The sequence below is a fragment of the Jaculus jaculus genome, chromosome 8 (genome assembly GCF_020740685.1).
Source record: "Jaculus jaculus isolate mJacJac1 chromosome 8, mJacJac1.mat.Y.cur, whole genome shotgun sequence".
In the NCBI taxonomy this organism is placed as follows: Eukaryota; Metazoa; Chordata; class Mammalia; order Rodentia; family Dipodidae; genus Jaculus; species Jaculus jaculus.
This window is the reverse complement of record NC_059109.1, coordinates 32,162,495-32,175,334: the sequence shown is the minus strand read 5'-3', so window position 1 is coordinate 32,175,334 and position 12,840 is coordinate 32,162,495. Positions and strand designations below refer to the sequence as shown.

At 40.7% G+C, this 12,840-nt stretch overlaps 1 protein-coding gene across 3 annotated transcripts in view; it reads right to left on the bottom strand.

Moving 5' to 3' along the window:
• Positions 1 to 1,297: 1,297 nt before the first annotated feature.
• The window catches only part of Rab23 (RAB23, member RAS oncogene family), a 34,968-nt gene continuing 23,425 nt past the window's right edge, over positions 1,298 to 12,840 (bottom strand). Inside the window, exons 4-7 of one of the 3 annotated variants that reach the window (XM_045156846.1) lie at positions 12,615 to 12,735; positions 10,650 to 10,732; positions 9,755 to 9,847; positions 1,298 to 4,744 (exon numbers count right to left, since the gene is read on the bottom strand). In XM_045156846.1, the coding sequence (XP_045012781.1) occupies positions 4,605 to 4,744; positions 9,755 to 9,847; positions 10,650 to 10,732; positions 12,615 to 12,735 (437 nt within the window). In that variant the 3' untranslated portion in view covers positions 1,298 to 4,604. Of the gene's footprint in view, positions 4,745 to 9,754; positions 9,848 to 10,649; positions 10,733 to 12,614; positions 12,772 to 12,840 lie in introns of all 3 variants that reach the window. The other 2 variants (XM_004668217.2, XM_045156847.1) reach the window with 2 other exon arrangements.

Here is a 12,840-nt window from a genome sequence, read left to right as displayed (position 1 = left end):
AAAAATCCTAACGCTTTCAGAGCAAGAAGGGTGAACTTAAAGCTGCTTTGTCGGTGGTGCTTCCCTCCCACTGTTGACTTCTGCAGGAGGATCCTGTTCACATTGCATCCCTTTCATTTTATACACTGGCCAAATGTTAAGCACAGGGACACAAGTGTAGGTCTGCAGCTCAGTCTACGACCTTCAGTGCTGGGAATGACCCTAACGAGGTGATCTCCTTTGGAGACTTCCATTTTAAAGGTGGAAAGTAAGATTGGAGAAATGGTTTAGCATTTAAGGTGCTTGCTTGCAAAACCTAAAGACACAAGTTTGATTCCTCAGAACCCACGTAAGCCAGATACACAAGGTGGCACATGGCTCTGGAATTAGTTGGCAGTGGCTAGAGGCCCTGGCTTGCCCATTCTATCTCTCTCTCTCTCTCTCTCTCTCTCAAATAATAGCTAGGCATGGTGGCACATCCCTTTAATCCCCATCCTGAGACTTCATAGTGAATTTCAGGTCAGCCTGGGCTTGATCAAGACCCTACCTCGAAAAACCAAAAAATAATAAAATATATGTAGAAGAGCATTTGTCAACAAATGGAAGCAATGTGTAATAGACACACTGAATGCAGGCAGCTATTTAAACAAGGAAACGTCTGTGTATTTGTCCCTTTCAAATGACCAATTGTGACAAATAACATTTGGAGTACATCTATGCAACAAAGCTAATCTTGAAGTCTGTATTTCACATGTATCAAGGACCCAACATTACCTTGGAATCTTGAGAGGCCAGGGGACAATGATGCTCCTGAGTACTGAGCAGGGAGCCTGACAGACAGCACCTGTCCGATGGCTAGAACTACGATTTTATAGCACAGGGCAAAATTTAAAGTGTTATTTGTGGGGGGGGGGGGTCCTCAAAACATGACAAAAGAACTTTTCTTTAAAAGACTGGTAGTAATTAGATTGCAAAAGAAACTTGAGTTTCCAGGGCAAACATATTTATAGCACACTTGCTATCAAGTTGCATTAAGTCATAAGCATTCATAAATTGAGCGTATAAGTAAGCCAAATACTGGCAAAGTACCTAAAATAGGAAATATTTTTAGGCTGTTTTGATTTTTAAAGAAGCCGCACTGCCCTTTTTTGGTGGGGAGGGTATAGGGGAGACAACTCACGTAACTCAGAGTGCCCTTGCACTCATCCTGCGGCCTCACCTTCCAAGGGCTAGGCCTCCAGGTGTGTGCCACACCTCATTACACTTCTAGTATTTAGCCCCATCATGGTTGTATGCATCACACACATCACACAAATTCTAGCTTGGAAATGTTTTTATTTTTTGATTACTGAAATTCATCTCTGTGGAAATTTTAAAGTAGTGTATATTTCAAATTAAACTCAAGGGCGTAAGTACCACTCAGTGTAAGTATACAGAAGTTTTCCATCGAAACTTACAAAAGCATCATTTATTAGTAACAAAAATATAGAAGGGAATCAGTTTTCCATTTAATGCAGTTTTTTTTTTTCTTTTAAAATAACCTCTGTCAACATCTTGCTATAGCTATTTCAAGGGACGACAGAGAGCAGCACTGGCTCAGGAAAAGTTGTGCAGCCAAACCCTCCCGTTACCAGGGAGCTTGGGGGCCACATATTTCAGAGTGCACTGTGGTTTTCAATAGTTTGTTTATAAATAATTCCTGTGCATGATAGACTTACTCATTTTCTATATGAAACCTTCAGAGTGACATGTTCATAACTTTAAACTAAATAAACCCACATGGTCACTAAACACCTACAGTTCAAAATAAGCTTTAGCCAATCCGCTCATGTATTTCCAGAAATAGAGATATGATAAAACATTTCTGGAAGCATTTCAGCAAGCTACCAATAACTTTCAAAGGTTCTGAAAAAGGTGCTTATAATTAACATCATCTTATATTAAAAGAGTTCTACAGTTTATATTGGGACATCAGGTACTAGGGCCAAGTCTTCACTCTAAGGTCTTCAAAATGGCACCAGTCCCTAAAAGTCACAGGCACAATGGGGTACATGTTACTGAGTTCTTCCTAAGTGCTGCCATGACAACTTTGGAAGAACCATCATTTATTCTCTTTTTTGGTAGTGTTAGCTTTAATTTGAAAAACCACATGTGCACTATCAACTTTGGACAGATAAAAAGGAAACCACTTAACCTGATTATTTATCCTGCCTTACTATGGATTATTTATATTACTTAATTCATAGGCAGAGACTAAAAAGGGGACTGGAATCCTGAGGTTCTCTGAAGTATGGCAATCATTCCACATCAATGTCTGTCGGCTACGTCAGTGGTAACGCAAATCGGGCCACCAATGCACATTAACCTGGAATCTCGGGTGAGGCTTTTCTTCAGCATCCATGGTTTCAAAAGAAATTAATGAACAAGTTATTTTAAAAGAATTAAGGACCACAAAGAAAAAATAATGGGAACTTTAAAGATTTTAAAATTGGTTAAATTGGTAATTTACTTAACACTAATTGTGGCTGACTTTCACACCTCCTTATATTTATAGTTACGTGTAAAATACAGTTATGCCAAGTCAAAGTTCAAATAAGTAACAAAGGGGGGAGGGAGGGAATTACCATGGGATATTTTTTTATAATCATGGAAAATGCTAATAAAAATTTTAAAAAAGTAACAAATACCTCTCCAGGATTTGTGTAACAAAAAAAAGGAAAAAACCAAGTTCATAAAATTAGATTACAAATATTAGGAAAAATCACAACTATCAGAGATTACATACCTTATGTAGCAAGGTGTCTCATTTAGTGAGTATGAAACAAAATTGCAACATGAATAACTCTTCTGCTGATGAACATTATTTGCCACAAAATACATATTGTGCAAAAATAAAAGAGATCGGATCTCAAGCAAGTAAAAAAGACAAATCACCAGTAGGTATCTATCCATCGCTAGGAACCCTTGGTTAGTTTTCTCCCCCAACTCTGATCCCACTGCCAGCAATGGGGAGTGTTAACAACTGGTTACATAAAGACAAACATATTATTTTCAGACCAATTATCACAAATGATCTCAATATTATGGAAAGCAAAGACTTCCTCTTGGACACTTAAAGAAGTACTCAGAAAATTCTATTGTGTTCTCAACATTAATCTGTGCAAAGATGAAGGTGGTATGGAAGGAAATTTTTTTTAAAGTACAAGAGATAAACATGACATTTATGCAGTTTAATACAAATGATACAAATTTAATTCATTTTCCAAGAAAACCTATTTGTACATATTTTGAAGTCCTGTGAAAACCAGGTATATTGAAAGGGCTTACTTATACTTTGAAAATAACTGATGAATTATAATCATTTTAACAGAGTTTATGAAATTATCTCTTTGGGAGGATATGTTCTGAGTCATGAAATTTATGCCCACAATTATATATTAAGTAATTTCCCTAAAAAAATACTTTATATGTGGTGCTAACAGAACTCTTGAGAAAGTGGCTACAAATCTAAGGCCAGAGATATTGTTAAGCAATACTCTTAAAATACTATACAAAAATGTGTAAACAGAAGGATGCAATATAGTTGCGAGGCATTATGAAATCTATAATGAACTAGGACCAAAGACCATCTTTTAACCAATTTAAAAACTAGTGATCATAGTGTTAAAAGTTCAAGGTTGGTCTCTCAGCCAGCAGCCTGAGGTACCAGATGTGCAGACTTGCTGCCCAGAGCTCATGAGGACCTTCCTGGGACTTGGCCAACCTTTTGACAGCATGAGCTTACCAAGCTTGTCGTGGCCACGCAAAGATTATGGGAGAACTCTCACCAGGGAGATGCTCTGGCATTTCTTCTTTCACCTACTGTGTCAGAGGAAAACTGCTTTAAAATGCACGACAAACAGTATAAACTCTGATAGCAAAGCACTGTGAAAATTAGGGGTATTTTTGGCACACAGCAGCATTTTAAGTTAAAATTCATTTTGTAAAATGTCTGGAACTTCTCACTTGAGAATAAAAACGTACACAATGTAAATGGTTTTATGAATGAACTAGTTAGAATTTACACGTCCTTAAGCACTGCACATACCTTCAGTTTTCTCCGGCACCAGGTATCTGCATGTAACTTCCACGTGCTGCACTCACAGGTCCTGCGCAAGTGCTGTGGCCGACGCGCACACCAATGCAAGCAGCTAAGATTGAGGGTTTGTCTTTCAGTATTATTTGCTAACACCATTTTCCAGAAAAGCTAGATGATCAATTACAGAAAAAGAGTGCTTGCTATCTTTCTTTGATCCATAATAGTAAAATCTGTACCAACATAGTTAAGCATTTCATTTATGTTTTCAGCATTTAAAATTCAGCAAAACTTGTTTTTGACATCTCTTACAATATCCCTTCAAAAACAGAAGGATCGTCTAACGTAAAAAATAAAATAGAATAAAATAAAACGAGTCCACAGGGCAGTCATTTTCCACCAGGTCTGCCTACATTCTGAGAAGCCCTGCAGAACAACATTAAACCTGTCAGCTTTCAGAGTCCCATTAGGTGCGGTCGGCTGCATCACTTGCCAGGACAGCCGGCATGTTTGCATAATAGAATTGCACTCTTCTCCTTCTTCAAACACCTTAGGGAATGCTACAGCTGCTGAAAGGATTTCTGCTTCTCTTGGTCCTTTGTTTGTTAGGTCTAAGATTGATGATGTCTCCACCATTAAGGGTACTTGAATTCTGACCCAGGTGACTTCCCCCGGCTGTATTAAAGACACCTGTGGAAAATGGGAAAAAACGGATTGAATCTGATACAGCTCAGAGTTGTGTCCAGATTAGTAGTAAAATTAGAATACTTTCAAAACATTAAACATGTCAACAGGTAAGCAAAATGTGGTATAGACATACAATTGAAACAAAACAAAACACTAAGTGTATATAGTTAGGCTGCACAACCATTGGCACCGTCCATCTCCAGGGACTCTCTTGCCTCTTGAAAGTGGGAAGTCTACACCACTCTGTGATGGCATCCCATTTCTACCAGCTGCTGACAACCACCACCCTAGTTTCTGGCTCCAGGGCAGACTACTTCACAGAAGTGAAGTCAAACAGCCTCTCTTAGTGTCTTGCTTATTGCATTAAATGTGGTGTCTTCAAGACTCATTTACTTACTAGCAGGTTGCAGAATCTTCTTCCTTTTAAGGGTAATACCTATGTCTATACCACATTTTGCTTAATAAGTTCATTCATCAATAGATAGTTCAGCATTTAAATTTCTGTTGTTTTTTGGAGGCAGGGTCTCACTCTAGCCCAGACTGACATGGAACTCATGTGGTAGCCCAACCTGGCCTTGAACTCACGGTCATTCTTTTACCTCAGTCTCCCATAGCATTTACATTTTATTTTTTCTGAGGTGGGGGTCTCGCTCTAGCCCAGGTTGACCTGGAACTCACTCCGTAGTACCAAGTTGGCCTTGGAACTCACAGACATCCTCCCACTTCTGCCTCCAAAGGGCTGGACTTAAGGGCATGGGCCACCAGGCCTGGCCAGCATTCGCATTTTTTAAAAAAAATTTGTTTTTCACTTATTTGTTTGGGGGGGGGGCAGACAGAGAGAGAATGGGCATGCCAAGGACCCCAGCCACTGCAAACAAACTCCAGACACATGCACCACCTTGTGCATCTGGCTTCCATGAGTCCTAGGGAAGCGAACCTCCTCAGTCCTTTGGTTTTATAGGCAAGTGCCTGAAATGCTAAGCCATCTCTCTAGCCCCAACATGTACATTTTTTCATTTATTTTCATTAAATATGGACATATTTAGTGTGCAAACAACACATGTTAGTATCATCCTTTCCCTCCTCCCTGCCCCTTTTCTGAAGAGGCCTTCCTCATTGGGGGTAAAGGTCAACCCCATGGGGATTGTGGGTCATGCATTATGGGGGAAGCAGTCAGTTACGAAGGAAGCACTTACATTTTTAATTTCTTATTTGCTTTGTTTCTACGGCCATTTTTGTTTGTTTTTTCTTTTTTTCTTTTTCTTTTTGTTTTTTTTTCAAGATAGGGTCTCTCTCTAGCCCAGGCTGACCTGGAATTCACTATGTAGTCTTGAGCTGGCCTTGAACTCCCAGCAATCCTCCTACCTCTGCCTCCCAAGTGCTGGGATTAAAAGTGCACCACTACGCTACAGTTTGCTGAGTTTTTGTTTTGTTTTGTTTGTTTGTTTTTCAAGGTAGGGTCTTGCTCTAGCCCAGGCTGACCTGGAATTCATGTAATCTCATGATGGCCTTGAACTCATGGCAGTCCTCCTACCTCTGCCTCCTGAGTCTGGGATTAAAGTGGTGCGTCACCACACCCAGCCTGAGTTTGCTTACTTTAGGACAGTCTTGCTGCATTCTTCAGGCTAGCCTTGAACTTATGATCTTCTTGCTTCCTACAGGTTTGTATGTAACACCATGCCCAGTTGTTTCACTGACTTTTAATAGTACAAAACCGATGCCATGGAATATACCTATAACATCAGTACTGAGGCGGTTGAGGCAAGAGGATCACTATGAGTTCAAGGACAGCATAGGCTATAGAGAGACCCTTTCTCAAAAAAGCAAATCAAAACCAGGCAAGGTGACACACACCTTTAATCTCAGCACTCAGGAGGCAGAGAGGTAGGAGGATCATCTTGAGTTTGAGGCCATCCTCTGTGAGACCCTACCTCGAAAAACCAAAAAAAAAAAAAAGCAAATAAAAACATGCTGGTCATGGTGGCACACCACTCAGAAGCAGAGGATCACTTTGAGTTCAAGGCCACCCTGAGACTACATAGTGAATTCCAGGTCAGCTTGGGCTACAGAGAGACTCTACTTTAAAGGTACTTCCTTGCAAAGCCTGATGGCCAGGGTTTAATTTCCCAGTACCCATGTAAAGGTAGATGCACTAAGTGGCACATGCATCTAGAGTTTATTTGCTGCTGCAAGAGGTCCTTGGTATTCTCTGTGTGCAAATAAATAAAGTAATAAACAAAAATCAAAAACAAGTTGTACTGAAGAGATTACTCAGTGGTTCAAGGTGCGTGCTTACAAGCCTGTTGGTCTGTATTCAATTCCGCAATGCCCATGCAATACCAGACACACAAGTAGAGCATGTGCCTTGAGTTGGTCTGCAGTGGAAAGCAGCTCTGGTATGTCTATTCATTTGCATTCTCTCCCCCCCCTCCAATAAATAAGGTAAAATGTCAAAAAATAATAAATTGATATACATGGCACAAAACTCAAAAGGTACAAAAGAGGTCACATGATACTGTCCACCTTGCTGGTCCCACACCCCCCACACCCCAGGCAGGGTCTCACTCTAGCCCAGGCTGACCTGGACTCACTATGTAGTCTCAGGGTGGCCTTGAACTCATAGAAATCCTCCTACCTCTGCCTCCCAAGTGCTGGGATTAAAGGTATGCGCCACCACGCCCAGCTGCCTTGCCGGTTTTCTTTCCCTAAGATGAACATATTATCAGTCTTATCCATGTAGGTCCTTCCATGGACAGAAAAATATGCATATGTTCTTTTTGCAACCCAAATCTCGACTTACTTTACAAACTTTTTGTTTCTTTCTGTTACTCTTGATTTTGTTTGTTTTTGGAGACAGGGTCTCATGAAGCCTAGGCTGGACTGGAACTCACTATGTATAGAAGATGACCTTGAATTCCTGACTACCACACCGTGCCTGGTAGTATCTTTTCCCTAACATTCTATTTTTGAAGTTCAGAATCAGTAAATATGATCATTTTAATATCTTATGAACTTTCCTCAGACATACCTGATCTGTGAGGGCTCTGAGTTCAGCACCCCAAAACAAACAAAAGAACACTGATTTGTAGTTGGCAACCTCTTTAAGAGCTCCTACGCTAACAAAAGCACCGCATACGGAACAGCTAGCAGTAATTCAGGCCCCCGTCCCAGGGCACTGTCGTCACTGTTGTCTACAGGCAAGGCATCAAGTACACTAAGGAGGTGAACCGGGGCTGGGGGCGTAGCTCGCCTAGTGTATGCCCGAAGCCTGGCACCCTGTTCCTAGCAGTGCATATGCACGTTGGGCAGCACATCGCTGTAACCCTAGACCTTGGAAGTTCAAGTTCATGCTTCACTACATACTTCAAAGTCTAACCTGGGGTCCATGAGCTCCTTCCTCACCAATAAATAAACTTCAGAAAATGAGATGAACTACAGAAAGAAAAACATTTGTTGTTATATTCCTTCTTGACCTGTACTGCTCACAAGATGCCATCTCTGATAAATTTAATAAACTGTTTAGCATCTATGATGCACACAATTCTGAGCAGAGACACTAGCGGGGATACAAAGATGTCTGACACGAATTCTTTTTAAAAATAACAATTTTATTTATTTATTTGCAAGCAGAGATAGAAGAGACAGAAAGAATGGGCACACCAGGGCTTCCAACCACTGCAGATGGACTCCAGATGCATGTGCCATTTTGTGCATCTGGCTCTACGTGGATAAATGGAGAACTGAACTCAGGTTGTTAGGCTCTGCAGGCAAGTGCCTTAACTGCTGAGCCATCTCACCAGCCTGTCTACCACTAATTCTTGCCTACAAGAAGTTTATAATCTAATAAGTAAAATAATACAATATATAAATAAGTACTACTATATATATGTGTATATATATGTTTATTTATTTATATTTAAATTTTATATTTTATTGTCTTGGATTTTTGAGACAGGATTTTGCTATGTGGCTCGGTCTGACTCTCTTACCTCAGCCTCCCGAGTTCTTGGATCACAGTTATGCCCAGAAAGACATCATATGTTTACTGCCCAAAGGAAACACAGAGCCAATAGACTAGTCAAAGAAAGGTCCAGGGCTGGAGAGATGGCTTAGTGGTTAAGCACTTGCCTGTGAAGCCTAAGGACCCCGGTTCAAGGCTCGGTTCTCCAGGTCCCACGTTAGCCAGATGCACAAGGGGGCACACACGTCTGGAGTTCGTTTGCAGAGGCTGGAAGCCCTGGCGCACCCATTCTCTCTCTCTCCCTCTATCTGTCTTTCTCTCTGTGTCTGTCGCTCTCAAATAAATTAAAAAAAAAAAAAAAAAGAAAGAAAGGTCCAATTCCATCTAATTCATAAGAAAGGGGAAACTGTGGGAAAGTTGGAACTGGGTATTAGCAGTGCTCTAGATTCAGTCTCTGCTCTGCTAGAATAAATACATGGGGAGACTGCGAGGCTTCAGCCATACACAGAGCTGAGTGAGCTGCGTAGACAGACCCTGAGGAATGAACAGTCAGTGAAAGAAGCAGGGTTCTTTTCCCCAGGATTCACGTAAGCCAGACACACAAGGTGGTGCACGTGTCTGGAGTTTGTGTTGCAGTGGCTAAAGGCTCTGGCACATCCATTCATTTTCTCTCTCTCTCTCTCTCAATAAATAAAATAAATTTTAAAAAGATAGTAGGGCAGAAAAATGTTTTAGAAGTACAAGTACAGAATCAGAAACAAATGCTGTAAAGCTCATTATGCACGCAACAAGTCTTTACAGAAAGCACTTATGCCTCTGCTGTCTTCATTAAACCAAATGGATTTGGAAACTTTTCAATGCTTAAAAGAAACCCTTCACAAGAGAACTGATACTAATGGGTTGAGTAATTACTGATCCAATACTTTTACTTATTTTCTTAAAGAATGCGCACTGCGTATAAAAAGTAAATATAATACTGCGTATAAAAAGTAAATATAATAAGGAATGGAGAGGAGCAGGTAGACGTGGGCTGAAATATCCCGAGCACTTACCAATTTTGTTACCACTTGAATGAGTTAGTTCTGGATCCTCAGCTATTTGTTGTTTGAGTTTTTGAAGATATTTTTCAGCCAAATATTTAAAAACTAGAATAAATATACACATACACATACATACTTGGTCAATATGACTTAGGAAAGTAAATCTATTTTTACATTATGATTTTTATACTTACTAAAAAAAATTAAATATAAAAAACTCAGTCTTTAACAAATGTCCATTTTCTTTAGATGAAGAAAACTGTCCAGAATAAGTGCCCAGAATGACAACCCAGCTGAAACCTAACAATGAGAAAAGCTACCCTTTTCTTTCTTTACTCCCACTTTTTTAAAACTCGGAAATACTAAAAAATTAATGTTGGTATCATGAAATACCTTCTGCAGTAGAATACTAAAACAATTCAGTATCTCCTTAACGGGATGCGGCAAGCACATAGGTGTATGCACACTTGCACTTACATGCCCTAGATGTTAAGGTAGTGATAAAATACAAACTAAAACCTCAGACGTTTCTGTAAGGAATAAGTGATGAGCAGTTAAGAACATCAGTAAAAAAACTTAGGACTCTTTTAATGCAGAATTCCCTTAAATTTCATGTAATATTATGTGACAAGAAAATTTTGTTCTCAAATTGTTGTTTAGCAATACAAATTCTAGCTTGGGCCTGGGGTAAACACCTTTAATCCCAGCACTCAGGAGACAGAGATGGGAGGACTGTCATGAGTTCGAGGCCAGTCTGGGACTACAGAGTGAGTTCCAGGTCAGCCTGGGCTAGAGACCTTACCTTGAAAAACCAAAAAAAAGAAATAAAAATTCTAAACACAACTGAAAAAGAATCAAGGAAAAGACAGAGTTCCTGCTGCAGTATATTCTGAAAAATGTGCTTTACCTTCATTCACGTTCAGATCTTCTTTCACTGAGGTCCTGTAGAATCTCAGCTTTAACCTTTTGGCCAGTGCCTCAGCTTCCTCACTGAACACCAGTTAAAACAAACAACAAAACAAAAGCATGCTTGTAAGGTTACCTGCTGCTAGCTTGTTTTTAAGTTACTTTTCAATAACATTTCCTGATGTCAAAGGGCAGGGCGGAATGGGGAAGGGGTAGATGGAAGCCTCCAGACAATGCTCACACTTCTTTTCGGCATGTGTGTGTGCAAGCGTGTTTGTGCTCGGTAACGTGGAGGCCTGAGGTGGACTCTACGTGCCTCCTCAGCTTTTCACACCCTCTTCCTTGAGCCACGGTCTCTCACTGCCCAGCATTACGTGCATGCTGGGGTCTGACTCAGACCTTCATGCCTGCACAGCAAGCACTGACTCTGAACATCCCCCCAGTCCCTCACATTTATTTCTAAAGCATTAAAACTGGGCTGGTATGGCTCAGTAAGTTAAGTGCTCAACATGCAAGTGCCAGAGCCAGACTTCAGATCCTTACTTGGCACCCACATAAATGCCAGGCACGTTGACGTACGGCTGTCAGCCCTGTGCTCGGGAGGTGGACGCTGGCTCGCTAGTCTAGATGAATTCGTGAGTTCCATGTTCAGTCAAACACCTTATCTCAATAAGGTGGCAAGCAATTCAAGAAGACACTCTCTGTGGACTCCTAGCCAGGCTGTTTGAGGCCAGCCTTGGCTAGGTAATGAGTTTAGGTACAGCCTGAGCTATAAAGCAAGTCCCTGTCTCAAAAGGAGAAACAAAAACCCAACAATCCTCCACTGTCAAGCTGTGACACAATGATTACAACCTCATGCAAAGCCACCCTACCAAGCCACTCTTAAGCTCCTAACCCATAAAAAGCTATAATTTAACAACAACAACAAAATCTTACTTTAAGCCACTAAACTGAGGACTAATTTGTTATATATCAATTAGAAAATAAAATAAGGATAAAACCAAAGCAATTTTTTTTTTTCTGTTTTGTTTTGTGTTTTTTCAAGGTAGGATCTCACTCTAGTCCAGGCTAACCTGGAATCACTATGTAGCCTCAGGGTGGCCTTGAACTCACTGCGACCCTCCTACCTCTGCCTCCCATGTGCTGGGATTAAAGAGGTGGGACACCACAGGCAGCCAAAGCAAATATTTTTAAAGCCAGCAAAAATATTAATGATGGAGATAAAATTCTTGTTTGTTTGTTTTTCGAGGTAGGGTCTCACTCTAGCCCAGGCTGACCTGGAATTCACTCTGTAATCCCAGGGTGAACTCAAACTCATGATGATCCTCCTACTTCTGCCTCCCAAGTGCTAGGATTAAAGGCGTGCACCACCACGCCTGGCTTAAGAATATAAAATTTATAGTTACTGCATAGGTAGAATTTATTTAGATTCTAAACTGTTTTTAAAAATTGAGCAAATAGTTCTGAATACATAAAACAACATGGGTGCAAAGCTTCTTAAATCCATCAACAGGGAATAGCTACCTAGTATAAAAATCAAAGCATCTAGGGATGTTCCCTTCCTTGTTTTAAAATTTTGGATAGTGTTTTACTATGTAGCCCAGGCTGGCCTCAAACTTGTGCTACTCCTACCTCAGCGTTCAGAGTGCTAGGAGAGCCAGCGTGAGGCTTGCAGAAGCAGGAGGCTGCCCATCAGCCTTCCCTAGGCCCAGGCAGCAAACTGTACCCCTAGGAGCTCATTTGCAGGTGAAGACTTTACAGCTAAGGTTTAACTCCTGAAGGTAATTTCAGGATGAGTCAGTATGAAGCAAAGGTTTTGATAGCTTTAAACATGGGTGGAGAAGTGGAAAACACAGAGAAAAGAGAAGAAAGAGAAGGAGAAAAGAGGACGAGGGAGAAGGACAGAGGAGGAGGTAGGGATGGAGGAAAGAGGATAGAGAGAGAATGACACAAGCAGCCATCTTACTTCTTTATCCGAGAATCGTCCAGAAGGTCAATCTTGTTCTGCACCAGCACAGTGGGAAGATCGCCAACTTCAGCTACTACTTTTTCCCTCCAGCTGGAAATGGCCTCAAAAGATTCCCTGTCTGTGGTAGAAAATACAAGCACACATGCCTGGGCTCCTGGAAGGTGACACACACACAAACAAACAAAAAACAACGTTATTACAGCAATGAAACACTTATTCTGCA